The 21,861-nt window shown below is 44.0% G+C and overlaps 1 protein-coding gene across 2 annotated transcripts in view; it reads right to left on the bottom strand.

Annotated features, from left to right (window-relative positions):
- The window catches only part of MAP2K6 (mitogen-activated protein kinase kinase 6), a 41,688-nt gene that overhangs the window by 2,242 nt on the left and 17,585 nt on the right, over positions 1-21,861 (bottom strand). For both annotated transcript variants that reach the window (XM_075845156.1, XM_075845157.1), the window contains 8 exons: positions 19,602-19,715; positions 18,881-19,000; positions 9,037-9,153; positions 8,708-8,759; positions 6,029-6,156; positions 3,461-3,538; positions 2,990-3,129; positions 486-531 (listed from right to left, as the gene is read on the bottom strand). In XM_075845156.1, coding sequence (XP_075701271.1) covers positions 486-531; positions 2,990-3,129; positions 3,461-3,538; positions 6,029-6,156; positions 8,708-8,759; positions 9,037-9,153; positions 18,881-19,000; positions 19,602-19,715 — 795 coding nt within the window. The remainder of the gene's footprint in view (positions 1-485; positions 532-2,989; positions 3,130-3,460; positions 3,539-6,028; positions 6,157-8,707; positions 8,760-9,036; positions 9,154-18,880; positions 19,001-19,601; positions 19,716-21,861) is intronic.

The raw sequence follows: 21,861 nt of genomic DNA, 5'->3' as shown, positions 1-21,861 counted from the left end.
TTCTGTGTAGGGACACACCCTACTAACAGGAACCAGTAACGTCCAAGTGTTATTTTATACATACATTTCCAGGAGGAATAACAGAGGAACGACAGATAACGTGGGGGAGAGCTGACAGGTCTGCTTTAGAGGGATTCTCTGGTTTTCTGTAAATTAAATATCTCCACAAATGCATATAAGAAAAATAAAATGATTTCAAAAGTTGCTTAAAATTTTGGATTAAAAATAACCTACCTATACAGATGTGTCTCCATGGTTACAGACTACAAACAAAATCAGCCTGAACACTGAATAGATATTAGTAAGGAGTAGGTAGTAGACAGATAAAAGGGAGAATGACTATAGGGTCGGACTACTCAGGATTTGTTTGTAGTCTGTAACCATGGAGACACAAATCGGATTAGGATCTGTAGACACAAAACAAACTTCATTTTGGGATAATCCCTTAAAAAAAAAGACAATAAATGGTTAACATCCATACTTACCATAAGCTCTGCGTAAGTCGGACGCTCTTTGGAATTTTTCTTCAAGCTGTGGACAGAACAAAAAGTTTATAAAGAGATTTATCAGTAAATTATCTTTCTTGCACCGATATGGTCACGGACGTAGGTCAAACCAAAGCTCCTTGTTCCTAATGAGATGAATGTAGTACTCGCTAAACTGCGGAACAGCTTGTGGCAGGGCCAGATTAAAAAAAGGGCACATAGGGGACATGCACCATAGAGTGTCCACCATATTGGGAAACAAGAGCGCCTCCACCCCGGAGAACTGGCGGGTGCTCCCCCATTCCACACAGGTCGATGTGACGAGCCAAAGGCATGCACGGCCACATGTGGCTACTATAGGGGGTCAAATGGGGTCTGGGTCCCAGAGGTGGGGTGGGCAGCCCCATCACATTTCTTTTGACCATTAACCTTTATATGGTCACATGTATTAATGACGTCTCCAGAGACGGATCGCAGGAGCGTTTAAGATTCCCTTTCCTCTTAATTATTAAGACGCCTAAATCTCCAATAACGAATGCAAATGGGTTTGAAAACAAAAAAACGTAATGAGTGTTCACACCCAATGACAACACATATCAGCAGCTGGACAGCAACAAGTGTCCGTGTCAGAGCGCGCCACATCCGTCACTGCACAGCCTCGCCTCTCCTTGCTGCTGGAATAATGTTACCCATCCTTAGTCAGGACGCTTCCTGTGATTGCTTCCGGCCCCGTGATCTTGGGGAAACTTTCCAGACAGACAATAGCAAGACAAGCTGCATCAGACATAACCAGTAAAACGTGAGCTGGCCTATGGGATTCCTGAAACCGAAGGGGAAACTGCCGGATATACTTTTCCTGCTCCTACTTAGTGGTAAACACATTGCTCATATTTACAGTATTAACCCTATTACGTGTCCGCAGTATTGGCACCACATTGGCACCACATATGATCCCCTAGTAGTGCCAAATTGTGGCCATATCCGCACCAACTTCTCAGTTACTAGAGGGTCCTCATCTATATTTAACCCTTCAACGACCACCAACTGTCTTCTGTCGTAGGCCAACCCGAACTGTAACCATAGCCACCCCTGTTCACCCAAGACTATACAGATCATCTATCAAAATAGGAAACACATTAAATATTTTAGTGTGAATTTGCATATTTAAAAATTAAAAGGGGTTTTCGGAGTTATTTAAAAAAATTAGCCAATAAAAGCTGTTCTGTTCCTCCCCGTATATCAACGTGATCAATGCAGCCAAGCACTGGTCTTGGCCATTCTGTACCGTATACCCACTGAGACCAGTGATTGGCTGCAGCGATCATGTCGGTATACGGGCACGTCATCACTGCACATTATTGCTGAGGCCATGTCAATACACAGCGGCGGAGAGGAACAAAAGCGGCGGTGCTGGAACGACGGGGATCCTTGAGTTGAGCAATGGCTCTTTTTTTTTTTCATCAATCCGAACGTGTCCAATTTTTTAGATAACACACATAGATTTACTTTTTCTTTAACTTTTTTCTATTAAAACTAAAAAAAAAATATATTTCTCTAAAATGAAAAAGGTATTAAAAACATCCCTATGTGGCACAAAAGAAAAAAAACACGGCACAAAAAAATATTTGGTAGCACAATAAATACATTTAGGACCATTAAACCATCGCTAAAAAGCGTCCGCTAATTTAGGATCGAAACACATATATCTGAATAATAAAGCACGGCCACCCCATCTCCTGTCAGCAGGTCTATGAGCTGAACAGCCGAATTATTGGACACCGTGTGGTTGCTGGGGTATGCAGCAGTCTGTCTAGATATAAGGGCAGAGAAGGGGCACAGAGCCATGACAGCACTAAAACCACTTTCCTCTACCGGCTTTATTAATCAGATTTTCCTAACTAAAACTGTAGATGAAGCAGCCCCTAAAGCAGCTCCTAGAGGGCAACTCGTTTGAGACACATCCTAATCGGAGCGCTGTAGTAGTGCCTATTATTTAAACGTTAAAAGGCCATCTGTAAGATGCCCACGAGGCGACTATCTGCAGGGCCGAAACAGTACCGTTGTATGATGGCAAGTGAATGGGACTGAACTGCAATACTGAGCTGCAATACAAAGATCTGGGGGTCTCTAATCCCACTGTGTCCTCTTCATTGTTTAGCGTGGACACAGCGCCGAACATTTAGTAGTGGCTGTGCGCCACTACTAAATGTTCGGCGCTGTGTCCACGGTAAACAATGAAGAGGACACAGTGGGATTAGAGACCCCCCAGATCTTTCCTGCTCCAAAAGCAAACAGGAATCCCGCTCTACTTGTCATCCGCAAATTTTTAGCCGATCACGTGAAAAATATGCAACTCTTCTTATGCGATTGGATAAAAAGCTGCACATGACCAGTCGGGGACTCCCATGGGACTCCTACAAGCATTCTTTGCTCTTGCGACTTCAGTTCTCTGTTCTCCATTTAAAGCGACTTCTATAAAATCAACAACTCCTATCATCACTCACCACTTTGAGGTAAAGTCAACAAAATCTGCAGAAAACTTATCCGCAGGCAACTGTGGAGACGGCTCCTCCACCACCTGTTTGAGTTGCTGGAAAGGAGTTCCCCAGGAGTCATAAGGAAACCGCAGGATGGCCAGCTCAATCTAAAGAGGAGACAAGACAGGGACATCAAGGACGAGAGGCAGGAAAATAGACAACTGCTTGACTCTGCTGCCACCGTGTGGTGAGAAACTGGAACTGTGACCTTATACTCGCTGAAGGGCATTTCCTATGGTTTCCAAATCCCCTAGCGCCAAAGAATGAATGAAATATTGCAATACCACACACAACCTGTGGTGGTGGAAGAAAGCAGCCATGTTTTAATAATCCTGGACACGTGCAGTGTTGTCATGGGGACCTTATGGTTTATGAGACTCACTCTTTCCCCTTTGCTGCGTGGGCAAGTAAGAGTCAGATTGTTAAGCAAAAACTTACCAAAGTAATCCCCAGACTCCATATGTCAGATTTGACACTGTATCCTTTCTGATTTAGCTCTGGGTTTATTCTTTCAGGCTGTATAAAAAGGAGAGCAAGGGTCATTATAATACCACTCAAATATCCACAAACGGAGTTCCTAAGGGTATGTTCACACGATGAGAGGCATTTACGTTTGAAAAGACAGACTGTTAACAGCTGCCTCGTTTCACACGTAAATGCTCCTCCTCGTAATTTACGAGGCGTCTGAGACGCTCGTAAATCTTGAGCTGTGCTTGATTGAGTTCAATGAAGAACAGCTCAAATTACGTGGCAAAGAAGTGTCCTGCACTTCTTTGCCGAGGCAGTCCATTTACGCGTCGTCGTTTGACAGCTGTCAAACGACGACGCGTAAATGACAGGTCGTCTGCACAGTACGTCAGCAAACCCATTCAAATGAATGGACAGATGTTTGCCGACGTATTGTAGCCCTATTTTCAGGCGTAAAACGAGGCATAATACGCCTCGTTTACGTCTGAAAATAGGTCGTGTGAACCCAGCCTTAGAAACGCACACAGCATTTCCCACCAGTTCTTGGTCATTCTCTTTGGTCGGGTTGATAAAAATTATATTTAGTCCCCTTTAGGGATGTCACGATACCAGAATTGGGACTTCGATACCGATACTTCGTTTAGTATTGCGATTTCGATACTTTGCCAACAGTAATAATTATAAAAAAAGTTCTTCCATCTTCTGATGCGAGGCGCGAGGTGTGATGATGAATTTAACCTCCACGTGCCTCACATTAATAGTAATTAACCCCATCATGTTTCTCAGTCATAATGGGTTAATGTGTGAGGTACATGATGGGGTTAATTACTATTAATGTGAGGCACATGGAGGTTAAATTTATCACACCTCGTGCCTCACATTAATAAGTGAAAGAAAGGTTTTCTTTATTTATTTTATTTACAGTGTACACATCATAAATGGCGCAAAAAAATTATTGTGCAGGTTATTACGGCCGCGCCAATACCGAATATGTGTATATTTTATGTATTAAGACTTATTTTAATGTTTATGGTAAAGAAAGGCGTGTGTATTTTTTTTAAATGTAATATTACTTTATGTTTTTACTTTATTTTTAAACTTTAATGTACTGGCATATATGTATATACGGATAGTACACAGGCATATATCTATATAGTGATAGTACACCGGCAGTTGTTAGGACATACCTAAGCATGCCCTAACAACAGGAAATATGGTAAGACAGCCCTGGGGTCCTTCAATGGACCCTGGGCTGTCTGGCCATATATAGTATGGCCCTCGATCAGGTCACAGGAATTCCCTGTGATGCGATCCAGAGGGCATCCCCCCTTCTCATTTTCCGCTGCTGCGATCAAAGCGGACTGCAACATTCATTCAGGAGAATAGCGGCGGAGATGAGGTTTCTCTGATCGCCGCCGTTGTAGAGCGGGGCTATAGTAATACATGAATGTATGAGAGCGGGGCTGCGGCTGTGTAATACAGCCATTGCCCCGCTCCTGACATTAGGTGTGTGCGCGGTCGGTCAGCAAGATGCAATGCGGCCGGCACTGCACTAATAAGCGGCGGCACATGCACCGAAGACAGAACACCGGGGTATTTTGCAGTGCTGTCTTCAGTGCCGCCGCTCATTACTGCAGCGCTGGCCGCATCACATCATCCTTATGGCGCGCACTTGTTGTCAGGACTCTGTATTACACAGCTGCAGCCGCGCTCTCATACATTCATATGTTACTATACTTAACTGCGCGGCCACACAGCTTAGTATCGAAATACATGAAACAACGGTGTCGAACCGTTTGGGGATGCACAGTATCGAAGTTTCGATGCATTGTGCATCCCTAGTCCCCTTCTAGTTTCTGGGAAAGTAGGGTAACAATATGGCTGCCAATACAGCTACCAGACAGGTAGTCACCCAGCTTTCCTAGGATCTGGAATGTAATATCTGTGCAGTGATAAGGGAGCAGAAGGTAGCGTTGCAGAACTAAAAAGCTGGGTGACAACTAGAATTTTTTTTCTTTTTTTATTATAGGGGGGCGCTCTTTAAAAAGAACCACTCTTATGAAATGTGCACTTTAACTAGGATAATTTACATGACACCCCTAAAGAGTAAACTAAACACCTATGGAGGACCGGGCGTATATCAGTCCCACCTACAAATGCAAATATCCCGGAAGCTCCTCAGACATTAATGACCCCCCAACTAAATCTCCTGTGGATATGAATAAAAGTAAAGCCACTTGCATACCATGGACAGCTCTGCTATTTAATTTAGCTGGACAGACTAGGCAGCCCCCCCCCCCCCTTTAAAAGATAGGCCGACCCCATAAACCCCTACCGATCAGCAAAGCAAAAAGAATGCAAATGCTAAGCGGCACAGCACCATATAAGTTTGTGTGGCCGACTCTGGTACTGCAACTCATCCCATTTCAATTGCTGTTGGGTTAAATGCTGTATGGGGTATCGCAGAGAAGGGAGTAGGATTGGCCAATGAATGGTATTTATCAGAATTACCCTTTTTCACCAGATCTGTACACTTACTGCCATGTATGGTTTACAACCGGCATCCATTGTTTTGGCTACGGAGTCAACTAAGTATCCACTGATTCCAAAATCGCACATCTTCACTTGACCCTGCTTGTTGATGAGGACATTGGAGGGTTTCACATCTGAAAATTGTACAATAGATCTATATCAAACATTTCTTACGTTTGGATCAGGACTCGAATCTTCTGTACACCTATGTCCTCATGACAACACTTCTTGTCTAGGGACATTATGTGGATCCTAATCACCAATGTTCACTCTCTAACTGACTTGAATAGCAGCAGATATGTATGAACGTTGATGTGGATCCACACAAAATCCTTATAAGGCTGAACAAGGCCAGAGCTCTGACAGGAAGTGTTGTCATGAGGATGGCAGATTTAGGCTTTACAGGCAGTGTTATGCTGCGGCTTCAATGTTGAGATAACCCATGCAATAATAGGAATTATGGTCCCATGGGCCACATAAATTTGAGGAGAAAGATGGGAAAGAGGAGAAAAAAAAGAAATGTTTTCCAGTTTATGTAATTAAAGCCTAATAATGATCAAGATAAAAAGTTCCACAACTTTCTAATATGCTTTGCATATTTATTCTTCACATTTTCAAGATTTTTGCTTGCTGTCAGTGAATAGCAACATCTTTCTTTACATCCAGGACCCAAAAACTAGTCCTTAGCAAATATCTTCACAATTCAAGAAAATACTCTGTAAGGCTCTGTTCACATCTGCGTTGGGGTCCCGTTCTGACGTTCCGTCGGAGGTTTCCGTCAGAACGGGACCCTGACCAGACACAAACGGACACCGACGGAAACCAGGGGCACCATCTCCGTCACCATTGAAATCAATGGTGATGGGGACGGAAACTCGGCGTCAGTTTGTGTCCGCTCAGTGTCCCGTTCGGACGGGGGACCCCAACCCAGATGTGAACAGAGCCTAAGCTAAACTGCATCAACAGAACAAATCTCTCTCCTGTCCTGTCCTGATAGTTTGCAACAATGTATCAGTGCAGCTAAAATGTATCATCCAGCCTGTTTAACTCACAGATGACTGTCTAGACGGGATAAAATTGTAGCAAACCATCAGCTGTGAGAAGTATTTAGTACCTGCGAGATTTCAAGACTCCAAATGAAAATTATGTTTCCATTCGACAGCAAATGGAGATCTTGAAAAAACGTTATTAGAAAGTTGCAGAACTCTTCATTATACAATGATTAACCCCTCACAGTCAGACATTATTTTCCGTTTTTCACTCCCCGCCTTCCATGAGCCATAAAGTTTTATTTTCCCGTCAATAGAGCGGTGTAAGGGCTTGTTTTTTGAAGAACGAGTTGTCGTTTTTATTGGTACCATATAATATAATGTACTGGGAAACGGGAAAAATTTCTGTGGGGTGGAATTGGGGAAAAAAAAGGAGTTACTCATTTTTTGGGGGGGAGGGGGGGCTAATGGTCCATTAAGTTTTTTTTATATTTTACTACTTTTACAAAAAAAAAAAAAAGACGTTTTGTTTCACTATACTCTGAAAAACATAACGTTTTAATTTTTTTATCGATTGAATGTTGTGAGGGCTTATTTTTTGCGGGACCAGCTGTAGTTTTTATTGGTACATGCGACTTTTTGACGGTTTCATGCTTTTTTTCACGCCGTTCACTGTGCGAGTTAAACAATGATAGATTGTAAAAGTTCAGACGCGGTGATACCAATTTTGTTTATTTTTTACATTACTTTAGAGGGAGAAAAAAAAAATGGGAAAAGTTTGTTTTTTTTACTTTTAATATTTTTTTCCACTACTGAAAACTTTATTTACCTTTTTAAAAAAAAAAAAAAACTTTAGTCCCCCCAGGGAATTGAATCCTCCTCTTTCTAACAGCTTAGATGCCTCCGTCACGATCAACTGCGGCATCTAAGTGGTTAAACGGCAAGGAACAGCACGATCGCTGTTCCGAGCAGTTCGTGTAGCTGACACCCTCAGCGTATGGAGCGCGCGCAGCGTGTGAGTCCGCTCCATACTTCTCCCCCTGCACCAGGAAGTACCAGCACGTACCAATGCTTGAAAGGGGGTAGAACGCAGGATAGAACTTGTCTGATAGATTCAAGTCCCAACTCTGGGATCCGCATTGATCTTTAGTTTGGGGACTCCTGACCCCGTCAAACTTTCTGCCGCTGGTCTACGGTCACGGGGTTACGAGGTGGATGGGTTTTCTGAAAACAGCCAAGCGCGTTTTGCTACAGTGTTTTCAAAACTCCCATAGAAGTGAATGGAAGATACAGAGACGGCGTAGCATAGCGACAGAAGGCAGGACACGGTTAGGGGGCCCCCCGTTCTAGACATAGGTGCAGGTCACAGAGGTCGGACCTGTATCGATCATACATTTATAGCATATCCTGTGGAAGGGAAACCTCTTAAAGCTTTATTCACATAAACCCAGGGGGGAAAGAAAAAGTTAAAAATCTCCCATAAGTTTTCCATTGGATGGAATAGATTTCCACTAGTTGTAACTTTTAACCACTGACGCTATCAGAGCACGATATCTGTAGAATTATCTTTACGTCCTGGTTGTGGACGCATACATTACACAGGACAAACAAGTCGCTCGGAAATACAAAAAAAGAAAAAACAAATTTCCACTGAATACAATAAACGTGGAGAACACACATAAAGGGGTCCACTTACCTCTATGGATCACAGAGAGTTTACTATGTAGATGTTCTAATGCTCTGACAATCTGCAGGAGAAACAGAAATCAGGGCAGTCCCCTTTAAATGAGGGCATATATAGAATGTATTAATGTACATTGGCATATCAGGAGGATCAATATGGCTCATACGACAGCAGTGTTATCAAAAAGCAACGAAAAAGCGCCTCATCGCACACTCCGCCTTGCGGGACGGTAGTTTTCCTTTTACGGATTGAAGAACCGGTCCCTAATACTTTCTACAAGTCAGGCTTATGTATAGGATATCCCGATATAACCTTGATCCCCACTGCTCATGGTCACTTACAGAAACTGCTATTTTGCCCAGGATATCTTCCGGGATTGTCAAGCCTTTGTCTATCACGTCCTTGTAGAATTTGTCCAGTGATGTATCCATAAGTTCCATACAGATCCAAACATCTCCCTGCAAAACAGTGAACAGACATATGAAAAACCCGAAAACATCGATAGGTTAGTTGGTTTCTGAGGAAATTAGCCGACACACTTATGATATAGGGCATTGAAATACAGTCGGTGTACTGCGCTACAGAATATGTTGGTGCTATATAAATAGTTAACCATAAATATATAATAGAAAGACAAAAAAGTATTTGGAAAAAAAAAATAATAGGTTATTAACTATTCATACGGGCGGTATATTTAATATTAGTTCCATTATTACAAAATACTAAACACTCTGGGGGTTGGGAGCCGATTCCCATTGTGGAGATCCAGCTGGTGTAGAGTGTTTTACAGGCAATGCTCCCTGGGATAAAAAAAAAATGCAAATTAGCTCTCCCTCAGAAGGAAGAAAACTCTCTCCTTATAGATAGCTACACATATATATATATATATATATATATATATATATATATATATGACATGACTCCGTGAGCCCGTTCCATCCTTCCCCTACCCGACTTTGGCGTATGGATACGTCAAATGTAGGGAAGGGGTTAAAAAGCCTCCAAACACGACTAGGAATATCAGCCAATCTGAGACCGTTATTTTGGAGTTGTCAGTACAGAGTACTGGATGGCTGGATGAAATGCCTTTGAGGCAGCGCTTGGAGGTACTAGTTCTCCTTTTAGAGATTCAGCTGGTCGATAGGTGGCACTAGAGAGACTAGTAATGAGTACACTAAACAGTGATAGTAAGTAACTACAGCGCCCCCCATATAGCGTGAGTGTCCGCTGGTGTTATATAGTTGGCAGCAAAAATTATTTTTATCACATATAGCTGGTAAAGCACTGATCAGATATTGGTAGTAGTTATATTCTTATGCAAAGGTGGCAGTATTAAAGTAGTTAAATTCTTGTATATTAGGAGGCAGTATTATAGTAGTTATATTCTTGTACATAGGGGGCAGTATTATAGTAGTTATATTCTTGTATATAAGAGCAGTATTATAGTAGTTATGGCAGTATTATAGTAGTTATATTCTTGTATATAGGAGCAGTATTATAGTAGTTATATTCTTGAATATAGGGGGCAGTATTATAGTAGTTATATTCTTGTACATAGGGGCAGTATTATAATAGTTATATTCTTGTATATAGGGGCAGTATTATAGTAGTTATATTCTTGTATATAGGGGCAGTATTATAGTAGTTATATTCTTGTATATAGGGGCAGTATTATAGTAGTTATATTCTTGTACATAGGAGCAGTATTATAGTAGTTATATTCTTGTATATAAGAGCAGTATTATAGTAGTTATGGCAGTATTATAGTAGTTATATTCTTGTATATAGGAGCAGTATTATAGTAGTTATATTCTTGTATATAGGGGGCAGTATTATAGTAGTTATATTCTTGTACATAGGGGCAGTATTATAATAGTTATATTCTTGTATATAGGGGCAGTAATATAGTAGTTATATTCTTGTATATAGGGGCAGTATTATTTTAGTTATATTCTTGTACATAGGAGCAGTATTATAGTAGTTATATTCTTGTACATAGGAGCAGTATTAGAATAGTTATATTCTTGTATATAGGGGCAGTATTATAGTAGTTATATTCTTGTATATAGGGGCAGTATTATACCGTGTTTCCCCGAAAGTAAGACAGTGTCTTACTTTCTTTTTATCCCCAAAAGCCCGACTATGTCTTACTTTCGGGGTATGTCTTATATTGTAAAAAAATTGTCGAATTTTTTTTTTTTTTTTTTTCACAAACTTTATTTAACTGTTTTACATTTTTTTTTTTAGTCCCACCAGGGGACTTCACTATGCGATGTGCCGATCGCATATATAATGCTTTGGTATACTTAGTATACCGAAGCATTATTGCCTGTCAGTGTAAAACTGACAGGCAACCTATTAGGTCATGCCTCCGGCATCGCCTAACAGGCAGATGCTGAAGGCAGACCTGGGGGTCTTTGTTAGACCCCCGGCTGTCATGGAAACCCGACGGCGACCCGCGATTTGTTTGCGGGGGCGCCGATCGGGTGACAGAGGGAGCTCCCCCCTCTGTCAAACACATTAAATGCCGCTGTCACTATTGACAGCGGCATTTAATGGGTTAAACTGCCGGAATCGGCGCGCGCTTCGATTCCGGCAGTTGCAGCAGGAGCCAGGCTGTGTATAACAGCCGTGCTCCTGCCGCTGATGGAGACGTATGGAGAGGGGGGCGGCGCGGAAGTGGGCAGGAGGCGGCAATACCCCCGTGTTTCCCCGAAAGTAAGACATATGTCTTACTTTCGGGGTACGGCTTATATTAGCCGACCCCCCTGAAACCCCCGATACGTCTTACAATCGGGGGTGTCTTACTATCGGGGAAACACGGTAGTAGTTATATTCTTGTACATAGGAGGCAGTATTATAGTAGTTATATTCTTGTGTATAGGAGCAGTATTATAGTAGTTATATTCTTGTACATAGGGGGCAGTATTATAGTAGTTATATTCTTGTATATAAGAGCAGTATTATAGTAGTTATGGCAGTATTATAGTAGTTATATTCTTGTATATAGGAGCAGTATTATAGTAGTTATATTCTTGTATATAGGGGGCAGTATTATAGTAGTTATATTCTTGTACATAGGGGCAGTATTATAATAGTTATATTCTTGTATATAGGGGCAGTAATATAGTAGTTATATTCTTGTATATAGGGGCAGTATTATTGTAGTTATATTCTTGTACATAGGAGCAGTATTATAGTAGTTATATTCTTGTACATAGGGGCAGTATTATAATAGTTATATTCTTGTATATAGGGGCAGTATTATAGTAGTTATATTCTTGTATATAGGGGCAGTATTATAGTAGTTATATTCTTGTATATAGGGGCAGTATTATAGTAGTTATATTCTTGTACATAGGAGGCAGTATTATAGTAGTTATATTCTTGTGTATAGGAGCAGTATTATAGTAGTTATATTCTTGTATATAGGAGCAGTATTATAGTAGTTATATTCCTGTATATAGGGGCAGGATTATAGTAGTTATATTCCTGTATATAGGGGCAGTATTATAGTAGTTATATTCCTGTATATAGAGGCAGTATTACAGTAGTTATATTCTTGTACATAGGAGCAGTATTATAGTCGTTATATTCTTGTATATAGGGGGCAGTTGTAAAGGATCTGCCAGGCACTGCGGGGTTAACTCCCAGAACTAATCAGTCAGCACCTGAGAATACATCCCTGAGACTGACTCCTGCTTCCACCATTCAGGCTGGCAGGCTTAGGAGTGGGAGAGCCTATCGTAACCTGGCCAGACTCAGCTAGCTCCCGCCCTCGGTCTATTTAAGCCTGCACTTCCTGTCCCTCGGTGCTTGTTATTGCTTTTGTTTCCTTCCTTGTGGTTCCTGGCCCAGCTACAGCTCCTGCTATTTTTGATCCTGCTCCATACCGACCCTGGCTTACCGACTACTCTTCTGCTTTTCGTTTTGTACCTCGCACACTCCTGGCTTGCACTTACTGAGCGCAGGGACCGCCGCCCAGTTGTACCCCGTCGCCTAGGGCGGGTCGTTGCAAGTAGGCAGGGACAGAGTGGCGGGTAGATTAGGGCTCACTTGTCCGTCTCCCTACCCCCTGCCGTTACATAATAACAAGCCCATACCTAGTCTACCCCTGGTCCCTGACACCACTATGGATCCCCGTGAGACCCTGGCTCAGCAAATGCAGGGTCTCTCCCTACAGGTCCAGGCCCTGGCTCAGAGGGTCAACCAGCCTGATGCTACCCTGGTAGTTCCCCGCACCGCACCTCTTGAACCCCACCTCAAGTTGCCCGACCGGTTCTCAGGGGACCGGAGGACTTTTCTCTCCTTTCGGGAGAGTTGTAGGCTTTACTTTCGTTTAAAGCCTCATTCCTCAGGTTCTGAGAGCCAGCGGGTGGGTATAATTATGTCCCGGCTCCAGGAAGGGCCCCAAGAGTGGGCCTTCTCCTTGGCTCCTGACGCCCCTGAACTTTCCTCCGTTGATTGTTTCTTTTCTGCTCTCGGACTTATTTATGACGAGACTGACAGGACTGCCTTTGCCGAGAGTCAGCTGGTGACCTTAAGTCAGGGTAAGAGACCTGTTGAGGAGTATTGCTCTGACTTTCGGAAGTGGTGCGTAGCTTCTCGGTGGAATGACCCTGCCTTAAGGTGCCAGTTTAGGTTGGGTCTGTCGAATGCCCTGAAAGACCTGCTAGTTAGCTATCCCTCTTCTGACTCCCTAGACCAGGTTATGGCTTTAGCGATACGACTTGACCGACGTCTCAGGGAACGACAACGTGAACGTTTATGTGTTTTCTCCTCCGACTCCCCCATGATGCCTCCCGAAGCTCCGTTGCTTCGTTCCTCCCCGAAAGATTCAGAGATACCTATGCAACTCGGGGCCTCCGTGTCCCCCCAACAACGTAGAGAATTCCGCAGGAAGAATGGTCTCTGCTTCTACTGTGGGGACGACAAGCATCAAGTGAACAACTGTCCTAAGCGTAAGGTTGCAACCAGAGAACTTCCGCGTCTAAGTGATCATCGGGGAGGTCACTTGGGCGCACAGGTATTTCCCATAAATATGAAACGTACTAAGATCTTGCTTCCCTTTCAGGTCTCTTTTGGTGGTAGGTCTGCTACCGGCAGTGCTTTCGTGGATTCAGGGTCCTCTACTAATATCATGTCTGTAGAATTTGCTATGTCCCTTGCTATGCCTCTTATTGATTTGCCTAAACCTGTCCCGGTAGTGGGTATCGACGCCACTCCTCTTGCTAATGGTTATTTTACACAGCATACCCCTGTTTTTGAACTCCTTGTTGGCTCCATGCATTTGGAGCAATGCTCTGTACTGTTGATGCAGGGATTATCGTACGATTTGGTGCTAGGTCTTCCCTGGTTGCAGTTGCATAATCCTACGTTTGACTGGAATACTGGGGAGCTAACCAAATGGGGTAATGAATGTTGTACGTCATGTTTTTCTGTTAATTCTATTTCTCCCCCTAAGGAGGCGAATACGCTACCCGAGTTTGTTCAGGACTTCGCTGATGTTTTCTCTAGGGAGGCCTCTGAAGTGTTACCTCCTCATAGAGAATACGATTGCGCTATCGAATTGGTACCAGGAGCTAAGCTTCCTAAGGGTAGGATATTTAATCTTTCTTGTCCCGAACGTGAAGCTATGAGAGTGTATATCCAGGAATCCCTGGCCAAGGGTTACATTCGTCCCTCTTCTTCTCCGGTAGGTGCTGGCTTCTTCTTCGTGGGGAAGAAGGATGGTGGTCTTAGGCCATGCATTGACTACCGTAGCCTGAATAAGGTCACGGTAAGGAACCAGTATCCCCTTCCTTTGATTCCTGATCTCTTTAATCAGGTTCAGGGGGCCCAATGGTTTTCTAAATTGGATCTACGGGGGGCGTATAACCTTATTCGCATCAAAGAGGGGGATGAGTGGAAGACTGCGTTTAACACGCCCGAAGGCCATTTCGAATACCTCGTCATGCCCTTTGGGTTGTGTAATGCCCCTGCGGTCTTCCAGAATTTCATAAATGAGATTTTGAGAAATTACCTGGGGATTTTTCTGGTAGTGTACCTTGATGACATACTGGTGTTTTCCAAGGACTGGTCCTCCCACGTGGAGCATGTCAGGAAGGTGCTCCAGGTCCTTCGGGAAAATAAACTGTTTGCCAAAACCGAAAAATGTGTGTTTGGGGTACAGGAGATTCCATTTTTGGGTCAAATCCTCACTCCTCATGAATTCCGCATGGACCCCGCCAAGGTTCAGGCTGTGGCGGAATGGGTCCAACCTGCCTCCCTGAAGGCGTTACAGTGTTTTTTGGGGTTTGCTAATTATTACAGGAGATTTATTGCTAACTTCTCGGTCATCGCTAAGCCCCTTACGGACCTCACTCGCAAAGGTGCTGATCTCCTCCACTGGCCTCCTGAGGCTGTCCAGGCTTTTGAGGTCCTTAAGAAGTGCTTTGTCTCGGCCCCGCTGCTGGTTCAGCCCAACCAAATGGAGCCATTTATCGTGGAAGTTGACGCATCTGAGGTGGGAGTGGGGGCTGTCTTGTCCCAGGGTACCAGGTCCCTCACCGATCTCCGCCCCTGTGCCTACTTCTCCAGGAAGTTTTCGCCAACTGAAAGTAACTATGATATTGGCAACCGCGAACTCTTAGCCATTAAATGGGCATTTGAAGAGTGGCGCCACTTCCTGGAGGGGGCTAGGCACCAGGTAACGGTCCTTACCGACCACAAGAATCTGGTGTTCCTAGAATCTGCCCGGAGGCTAAACCCGAGACAAGCTCGATGGGCGTTATTTTTTACCAGATTCAATTTTTTGGTTACCTATAGGGCTGGGTCTCAAAATATTAAGGCTGATGCACTGTCGCGTAGCTTCATGGCCAGCCCTCCTTCAGAGGAAGATCCTGCTTGTATTTTGCCTCCAGGTATAATCATTTCCTCGATCGATTCTGATTTAGTCTCTGAAATTGCTGCTGATCAAGGTGCAGCTCCCGGGAACCTTCCTGAGAACAAGCTGTTTGTTCCCCTGCAATTCCGGCTAAGGGTACTTAGGGAAAATCATGACTCCGCACTATCTGGCCATCCAGGCATCCTGGGTACCAAACACCTCATTACCAGAAATTATTGGTGGCCTGGGTTGCCTAAAGACGTTAAGGCCTACGTCGCCGCTTGTGAGGTTTGTGCTAGGTCCAAGACTCCCAGGTCCCGACCAGCGGGCTTACTGCGTTCGTTGCCCATTCCCCAGAGACCTTGGACACATATCTCCATGGATTTTATCACCGATTTGCCTCCATCCCAAGGCAAGTCGGTGGTGTGGGTGGTGGTGGACCGCTTCAGTAAGATGTGCCACTTTGTGCCCCTCAAGAAACAACCCAACGCCAAAACGTTGGCTACCTTGTTTGTCAAACACATCCTGCGTCTCCATGGGGTCCCTGTCAATATTGTTTCGGACAGAGGGGTACAATTTGTTTCATTGTTTTGGAGAGCCTTCTGTATGAAGTTGGGGATTGATCTGTCCTTCTCCTCTGCCTTCCATCCTGAAACCAATGGCCAAACGGAGAGGACTAATCAGTCTCTAGAACAATACTTAAGGTGTTTTGTCTCTGACTGTCAATTTGATTGGGTCTCTTTCATTCCCCTCGCCGAATTTTCCCTTAATAACCGGGTCAGTAACTCGTCTGGGGTCTCTCCTTTTTTTTGTAATTTTGGGTTTAATCCACGGTTCTCCTCCGTTTCACCTGGTAGTTCCAACAATCCTGAGGTAGAGGTCGTTCATCGGGAACTGTGCACAGTCTGGGCCCAGGTTCAGAAAAACCTAGAGGTGTCCCAGAGCGTACAAAAAACTCAGGCTGATAAAAAACGTTCTGCTAACCCCCTGTTTATGGTCGGGGATCTGGTGTGGTTGTCGTCTAGGAACTTGCGTCTCAAGGTTCCGTCCAAGAAGTTTGCTCCCCGGTTTATTGGGCCGTATAAGGTCATTGAGGTCCTCAATCCTGTCTCCTTCCGGCTGGAGTTACCCCCGTCTTTTCGGATACACGACGTGTTTCATGCCTCCCTCCTCAAACGCTGCTCCCCGTCCTTGGCTCCCTCGAGGAGACCTCCTGTTCCCATCCTCACCCCGGAGGGGGTGGAATTCGAGGTGGCCAGGATTGTGGACAGCAAGATGGTCCAAGGCTCCCTCCAGTACCTGGTCCATTGGAGAGGATACGGGCCCGAGGAGAGGACTTGGGTACCCGCCCGGGATGTTCACGCTGGGGTATTGGTCAGGAGGTTCCACCTGCGTTTCCCCAGTAAGCCAGGTCCACTTAGAAAGGGTCCGGTGGCCCCTCATAAAAGGGGGGGTACTGTAAAGGATCTGCCAGGCACTGCGGGGTTAACTCCCAGAACTTATCAGTCAGCACCTGAGAATACATCCCTGAGACTGACTCCTGCTTCCACCATTCAGGCTGGCAGGCTTAGGAGTGGGAGAGCCTATCGTAACCTGGCCAGACTCAGCTAGCTCCCGCCCTCGGTCTATTTAAGCCTGCACTTCCTGTCCCTCGGTGCTTATTGCTTTTGTTTCCTTCCTTGTGGTTCCTGGCCCAGCTACAGCTCCTGCTATTTTTGATCCTGCTCCATACCGACCCTGGCTTACCGACTACTCTTCTGCTTTTCGTTTTGTACCTCGCACACTCCTGGCTTGACTCGGCTCGTTCACCACTCTGGTTGCTCACGGTGTTGCCGTGGGCAACGGCCCCTTTTCCTTGCTCGTGTTCTTTGTATGTTTGTCGTGCACTTACTGAGCGCAGGGACCGCCGCCCAGTTGTACCCCGTCGCCTAGGGCGGGTCGTTGCAAGTAGGCAGGGACAGAGTGGCGGGTAGATTAGGGCTCACTTGTCCGTCTCCCTACCCCCTGCCGTTACAGCAGTATTATAGTACTTATATTCTTGTACATAGGGAGCAGTATTATAGTAGTTATATTCTTGTATATAGGGGGCAGTATTATAGTACTTATATTCTTGTATATAGGGGCAGTATTATAGTAGTTATATTGTATATAGGAGGCAGTATTATAGTAGTTATATTCTTGTATATAGGGGCAGTATTATAGTAGTTATATTCTTGTATAAAGGGGGCAGTATTATAGTAGTTATATTCTTGTATATAGGGGGCAGTATTATAGTAGTTATATTCTTGTACATAGGGGGCAGTATTATAGTAGTTATATTCTTGTACATAGGGAGAAGTATTATAGTAGTTATATTCTTGTATATAGGGGCAGTATTATAGTAGTTATATTCTTATATATAGGAGCAGTATTATAGTAGTTATATTCTTGTATATATGGGCAGTATTATAGTAGTTATATTCTTGTATATAGGGGCAGTATTATAGTAGTTATATTCTTGCATATAGGGGCAGTATTATAGTAGTTATATTCTTGTATATAGGGGCAGTATTATAGTAGTTATATTCTTGTACATAGGGGCAGTATTATAGTAGTTATATTCTTGTACATAGGGGCAGTATTATAGTAGTTATATTCTTGTACATAGGGGCAGTATTATAGTAGTTATATTCTTGTATATAGGGAGCAGTATTATAGTAGTTATATTCTTGTATATAGGAGCAGTATTATAGTAGTTATATTCTTGTATATAGGGGCAGGATTATAGTAGTTATATTCTTGTATATAGGGGGCAGTATTATAGTAGTTATATTCTTGTATATAGGGAGCAGTATTATAGTAGTTATATTCTTGTATATAGGAGCAGTATTATAGTAGTTATATTCTTGTATATAGGAGCAGTATTATAGTAATTATATTCTTGTATATAGGGGCAGGATTATAGTAGTTATATTCTTGTATATAGGGGGCAGTAGTATAGCAGTTAATGCCTGCTACGTAAAGCTAATCGCTTTCTGATAACAACAGCACAAAGAGCTTGAAAAGTGATAACCACTTTAACCCCAAAATGTGCTCAGAGTAGTTGTGACTTCCATCCCCCCTTCTTATAGCAGATCAGATAAAGAACAGTACTCAGAAGGGGGAAGCGCCTCCTACCAGCATTCAGGAGTAATACTTTTACCATATACCTTCTGAATAATCACTTATGGGTGGCATTGGTTTTTAGGTGAACAGTCTACATTAATGTATTTACCACTGACTCTTTGAGTGTCAGTTGAAGACCTTTAGATCCTTAATTCCCTTCAAATGCAACCCATTACCTCTCTAAATAACGCTCCGTAAAACGTCACAGTGAAGTCACAGTCAACTGTGCGCATAGATATATCGAGATCCATCAGAAGTCTCTTTTGTTCCTGGCTGTTCACAGTTGCCCTGATGCGCTGCAGAGGAGAGAACAGCATTCAGTCAGAAAAGTGCAAAGCTCTTCAACCCCTTCATTGTACGTCTAAAAACTTACATGAATAAACCAGGCCCTCCCCCCCCCCCCTCTGACATCCACAAATAATAAGCCAAATGGAGAGTGAGTATCCTGATGAGACAACCCCATTCAGTGTGCATAAGGACATATGTGAGCATTGGGGTATTTTAGGCGCCCCTCTGCTGTTGATGGATCCTACAGGGCAGGAGAGGGGAACCTAAAATACCCCAACAGCTTTTGCTTGTAAATTAACCAACTCAGATGATAACATTATACTAGTTGTTCAATCACCATTATAAAGAATTAAAGGGGGCTGTCCAAGATTAGAAAAACATGGCACTTTCTTCCAAAAACAGCGCCACACCTGTCCATGGGTTGTGTCTGGTATTGCAGCTGAGCACCATTGAAGTTAATGGAACTGAGCTGCAATACCACACACAACCTCTGGACACGTGCGGCGCTGTTTTTGGGAAGAAAAAAAAAAAGCAGTCATGATTTTCTAATTCTGGACAACCCCCTTTAAAAAAGGGAAAGGCCCCCAAAAAAGGAAATCCATCTTTTACCTTTACTGCCATTATCTGCTCACTAGGTACATGGCGCATCTTCTCCACCACTCCGTAGGCTCCTCGGCCCAGTTCTTCTATTGGTAATAAGTCATCTGCTTTTACCTCAAAGTTCTAAGTACAAGAAGAAAGAAGAACATTATCATAGCGTCACCGTCACTCTGCCGGCCAAACGACAGGCCCGCAGTGCTGCTGTGATTATATGGCCTGGAGAGCTGCCAAAAGGGCCATTCCCATTCGGATGGCACCTCCTTCCCTTGCCGGCCAGCTGAGAATGTGCTGCGTAATTAGAAAGATCTTGGCACACAGCGTCATCGCATGCAGCTCGCCTTCGTTAACGGGTTGTAGCAGAGCAAGCGGAGTTGTGCTGTGCATGTTGTCGCGATGCTAGGGCAAGCGTTTCTTTAGATCAGCACCTTTAAGTCTGGCCACCTTCTTACGTCATATAGTTCAGCCCGGTGGGGGGTTTGCACATATTTTGGCAGCTCCAGGGACAAATGCTCTACCGGGAACACAATGTTCCATTCTTATGTCATGGGCATATCTGAAGTGACAGGTACACGGAATTAGACTTAAATAAAGAACAGCTCATTCGCCACCAACTTTGAAAAGTTTCCACCAGGCTCCGCTGCCCGGCCCCTGTGAACTCAGCAGGTTCCCTTTCAGTGGACGGACGGGATTAAGAGGCAACAGCGTACAAACCTTCTCAGGTCCCATGTAAGATATTAAAGTGGAGCTCCTTCAAGAAGAGGATTAGTCGATTGCTTAAATATAATATTGAGTGATTGTTTTTTAAGCAACTTTAAGCACAGAATATGCCATCACTTCTTGATCAGTGGGGGGTCCGACCATCTATCACGAGAACAAAGGGGCCAGGCCTGTCCAGGTGCTGAGCAAAAAACTGCAAGTGGGGGTCCCAGTGGTTAGAAACAATAAATCAGGAAGCCGGAGACTGAAAAACCCTTTTTATCAACAAAAAATTCTGCATTTTTCTAATATACTGTTTCAATTTCTAACCATTTTAAGATCTCTGCTTGCGGTCATTGAACAGGAACATTTGCTAAGAGGCCTGACTGAACTATCATCTGGGAACCTAAAACATTAGCAGTACAGATCTTTTCCCTGCCCTACTACAATGTATCAGTGCAGGTAAAATGTATCAGCCTGGGGAGTGACCGAGCACGTTCTCGACAAAAGTTCTGAGCAGAGATGACATCAGTCGACGCAGAATTAATCAGGGTAAGCCTAGGTCTGATCGCACTCAGCAGACGCACAGACGCTGCCAGTAATCTTCCCACGTAGCAGCTTAAAGGAGCAACTAAACCTATGGAAAAATAAAAATGCTAAGACTTGCCTTATTCACACCTTGGTTTCCCCATGTATCAGCTGAACTATTAGGAAGGGGTGTGGCTTAACGGAAAAGGTGGGGCTTAGTTTTGACTGGTGTAAACTACAATCAGAGCAGTAGGGGGCGGTCTGTACTCCTCAGCGAGAGGAAGAAAAAAAAAAAACGTTTCCACCGCCCCATTTCCCAATATTTTTAGCGTGGTCTAATTCTAGGACGGGAGATAAAACAGACGCCTCTTGGCGAAATACTGGAAACCATTGTGTTTATTTCTACTGTATCATTTCTTTAAAGTGCCCCCCCCCCCCCATTCCGATGTAACCGCACAGCACCGGTAGAGTATCGTGCACTTTTCCTATTCTGATTGATAAGACTCGTGCACGGTACTCATCAGGCGTCTTACGTCTTCCTCGACAACTCTACCGATTAGCGTGCAATAGCGTTTCTCTACGCCTGTTGTCCGATCAGAATTGGAGGGATTATTTTAACCCTTTTCATATACTAGCTATGATGGACAGGAGCTGCAGACTTTAGTGCTACAACTTTACAGGAATTCCCCCCGACAGGACTGCTGATCGGGCTCAGCCAGAGGGCATAGCATCAAGCATGAAGTCAGGAAGGAGTGGTCTCATGCATCGCAATCAGGTTACAACAGGGAACTGGATATCTGCACTGTGTGGGCGACGGCGAGAACCTGCTGAGGGATCTACCGTAGCTTCCTAGAAAACCGGAACACCGTGCCAAACCCATGTGCTCCGTCTGATTAGAACGTATACAGACACATATATTACAGCTTTATAACCCCCCCCCCCCCCCCCCTTATAGAGCTGCTCTATTGCAAGTATCACACAGGAGACCCATAAAAACCTAAAGGCGTTTGAACACTACAGAACGCACAGCTCAAAGCTTGTGCCT

The sequence above is a fragment of the Rhinoderma darwinii genome, chromosome 13 (assembly GCF_050947455.1).
Source record: "Rhinoderma darwinii isolate aRhiDar2 chromosome 13, aRhiDar2.hap1, whole genome shotgun sequence".
NCBI classification, from domain to species: Eukaryota; Metazoa; Chordata; class Amphibia; order Anura; family Rhinodermatidae; genus Rhinoderma; species Rhinoderma darwinii.
The sequence above is the reverse complement of the archived record's forward strand: the minus strand, read 5'-3'. Positions and strand labels throughout refer to the sequence as shown.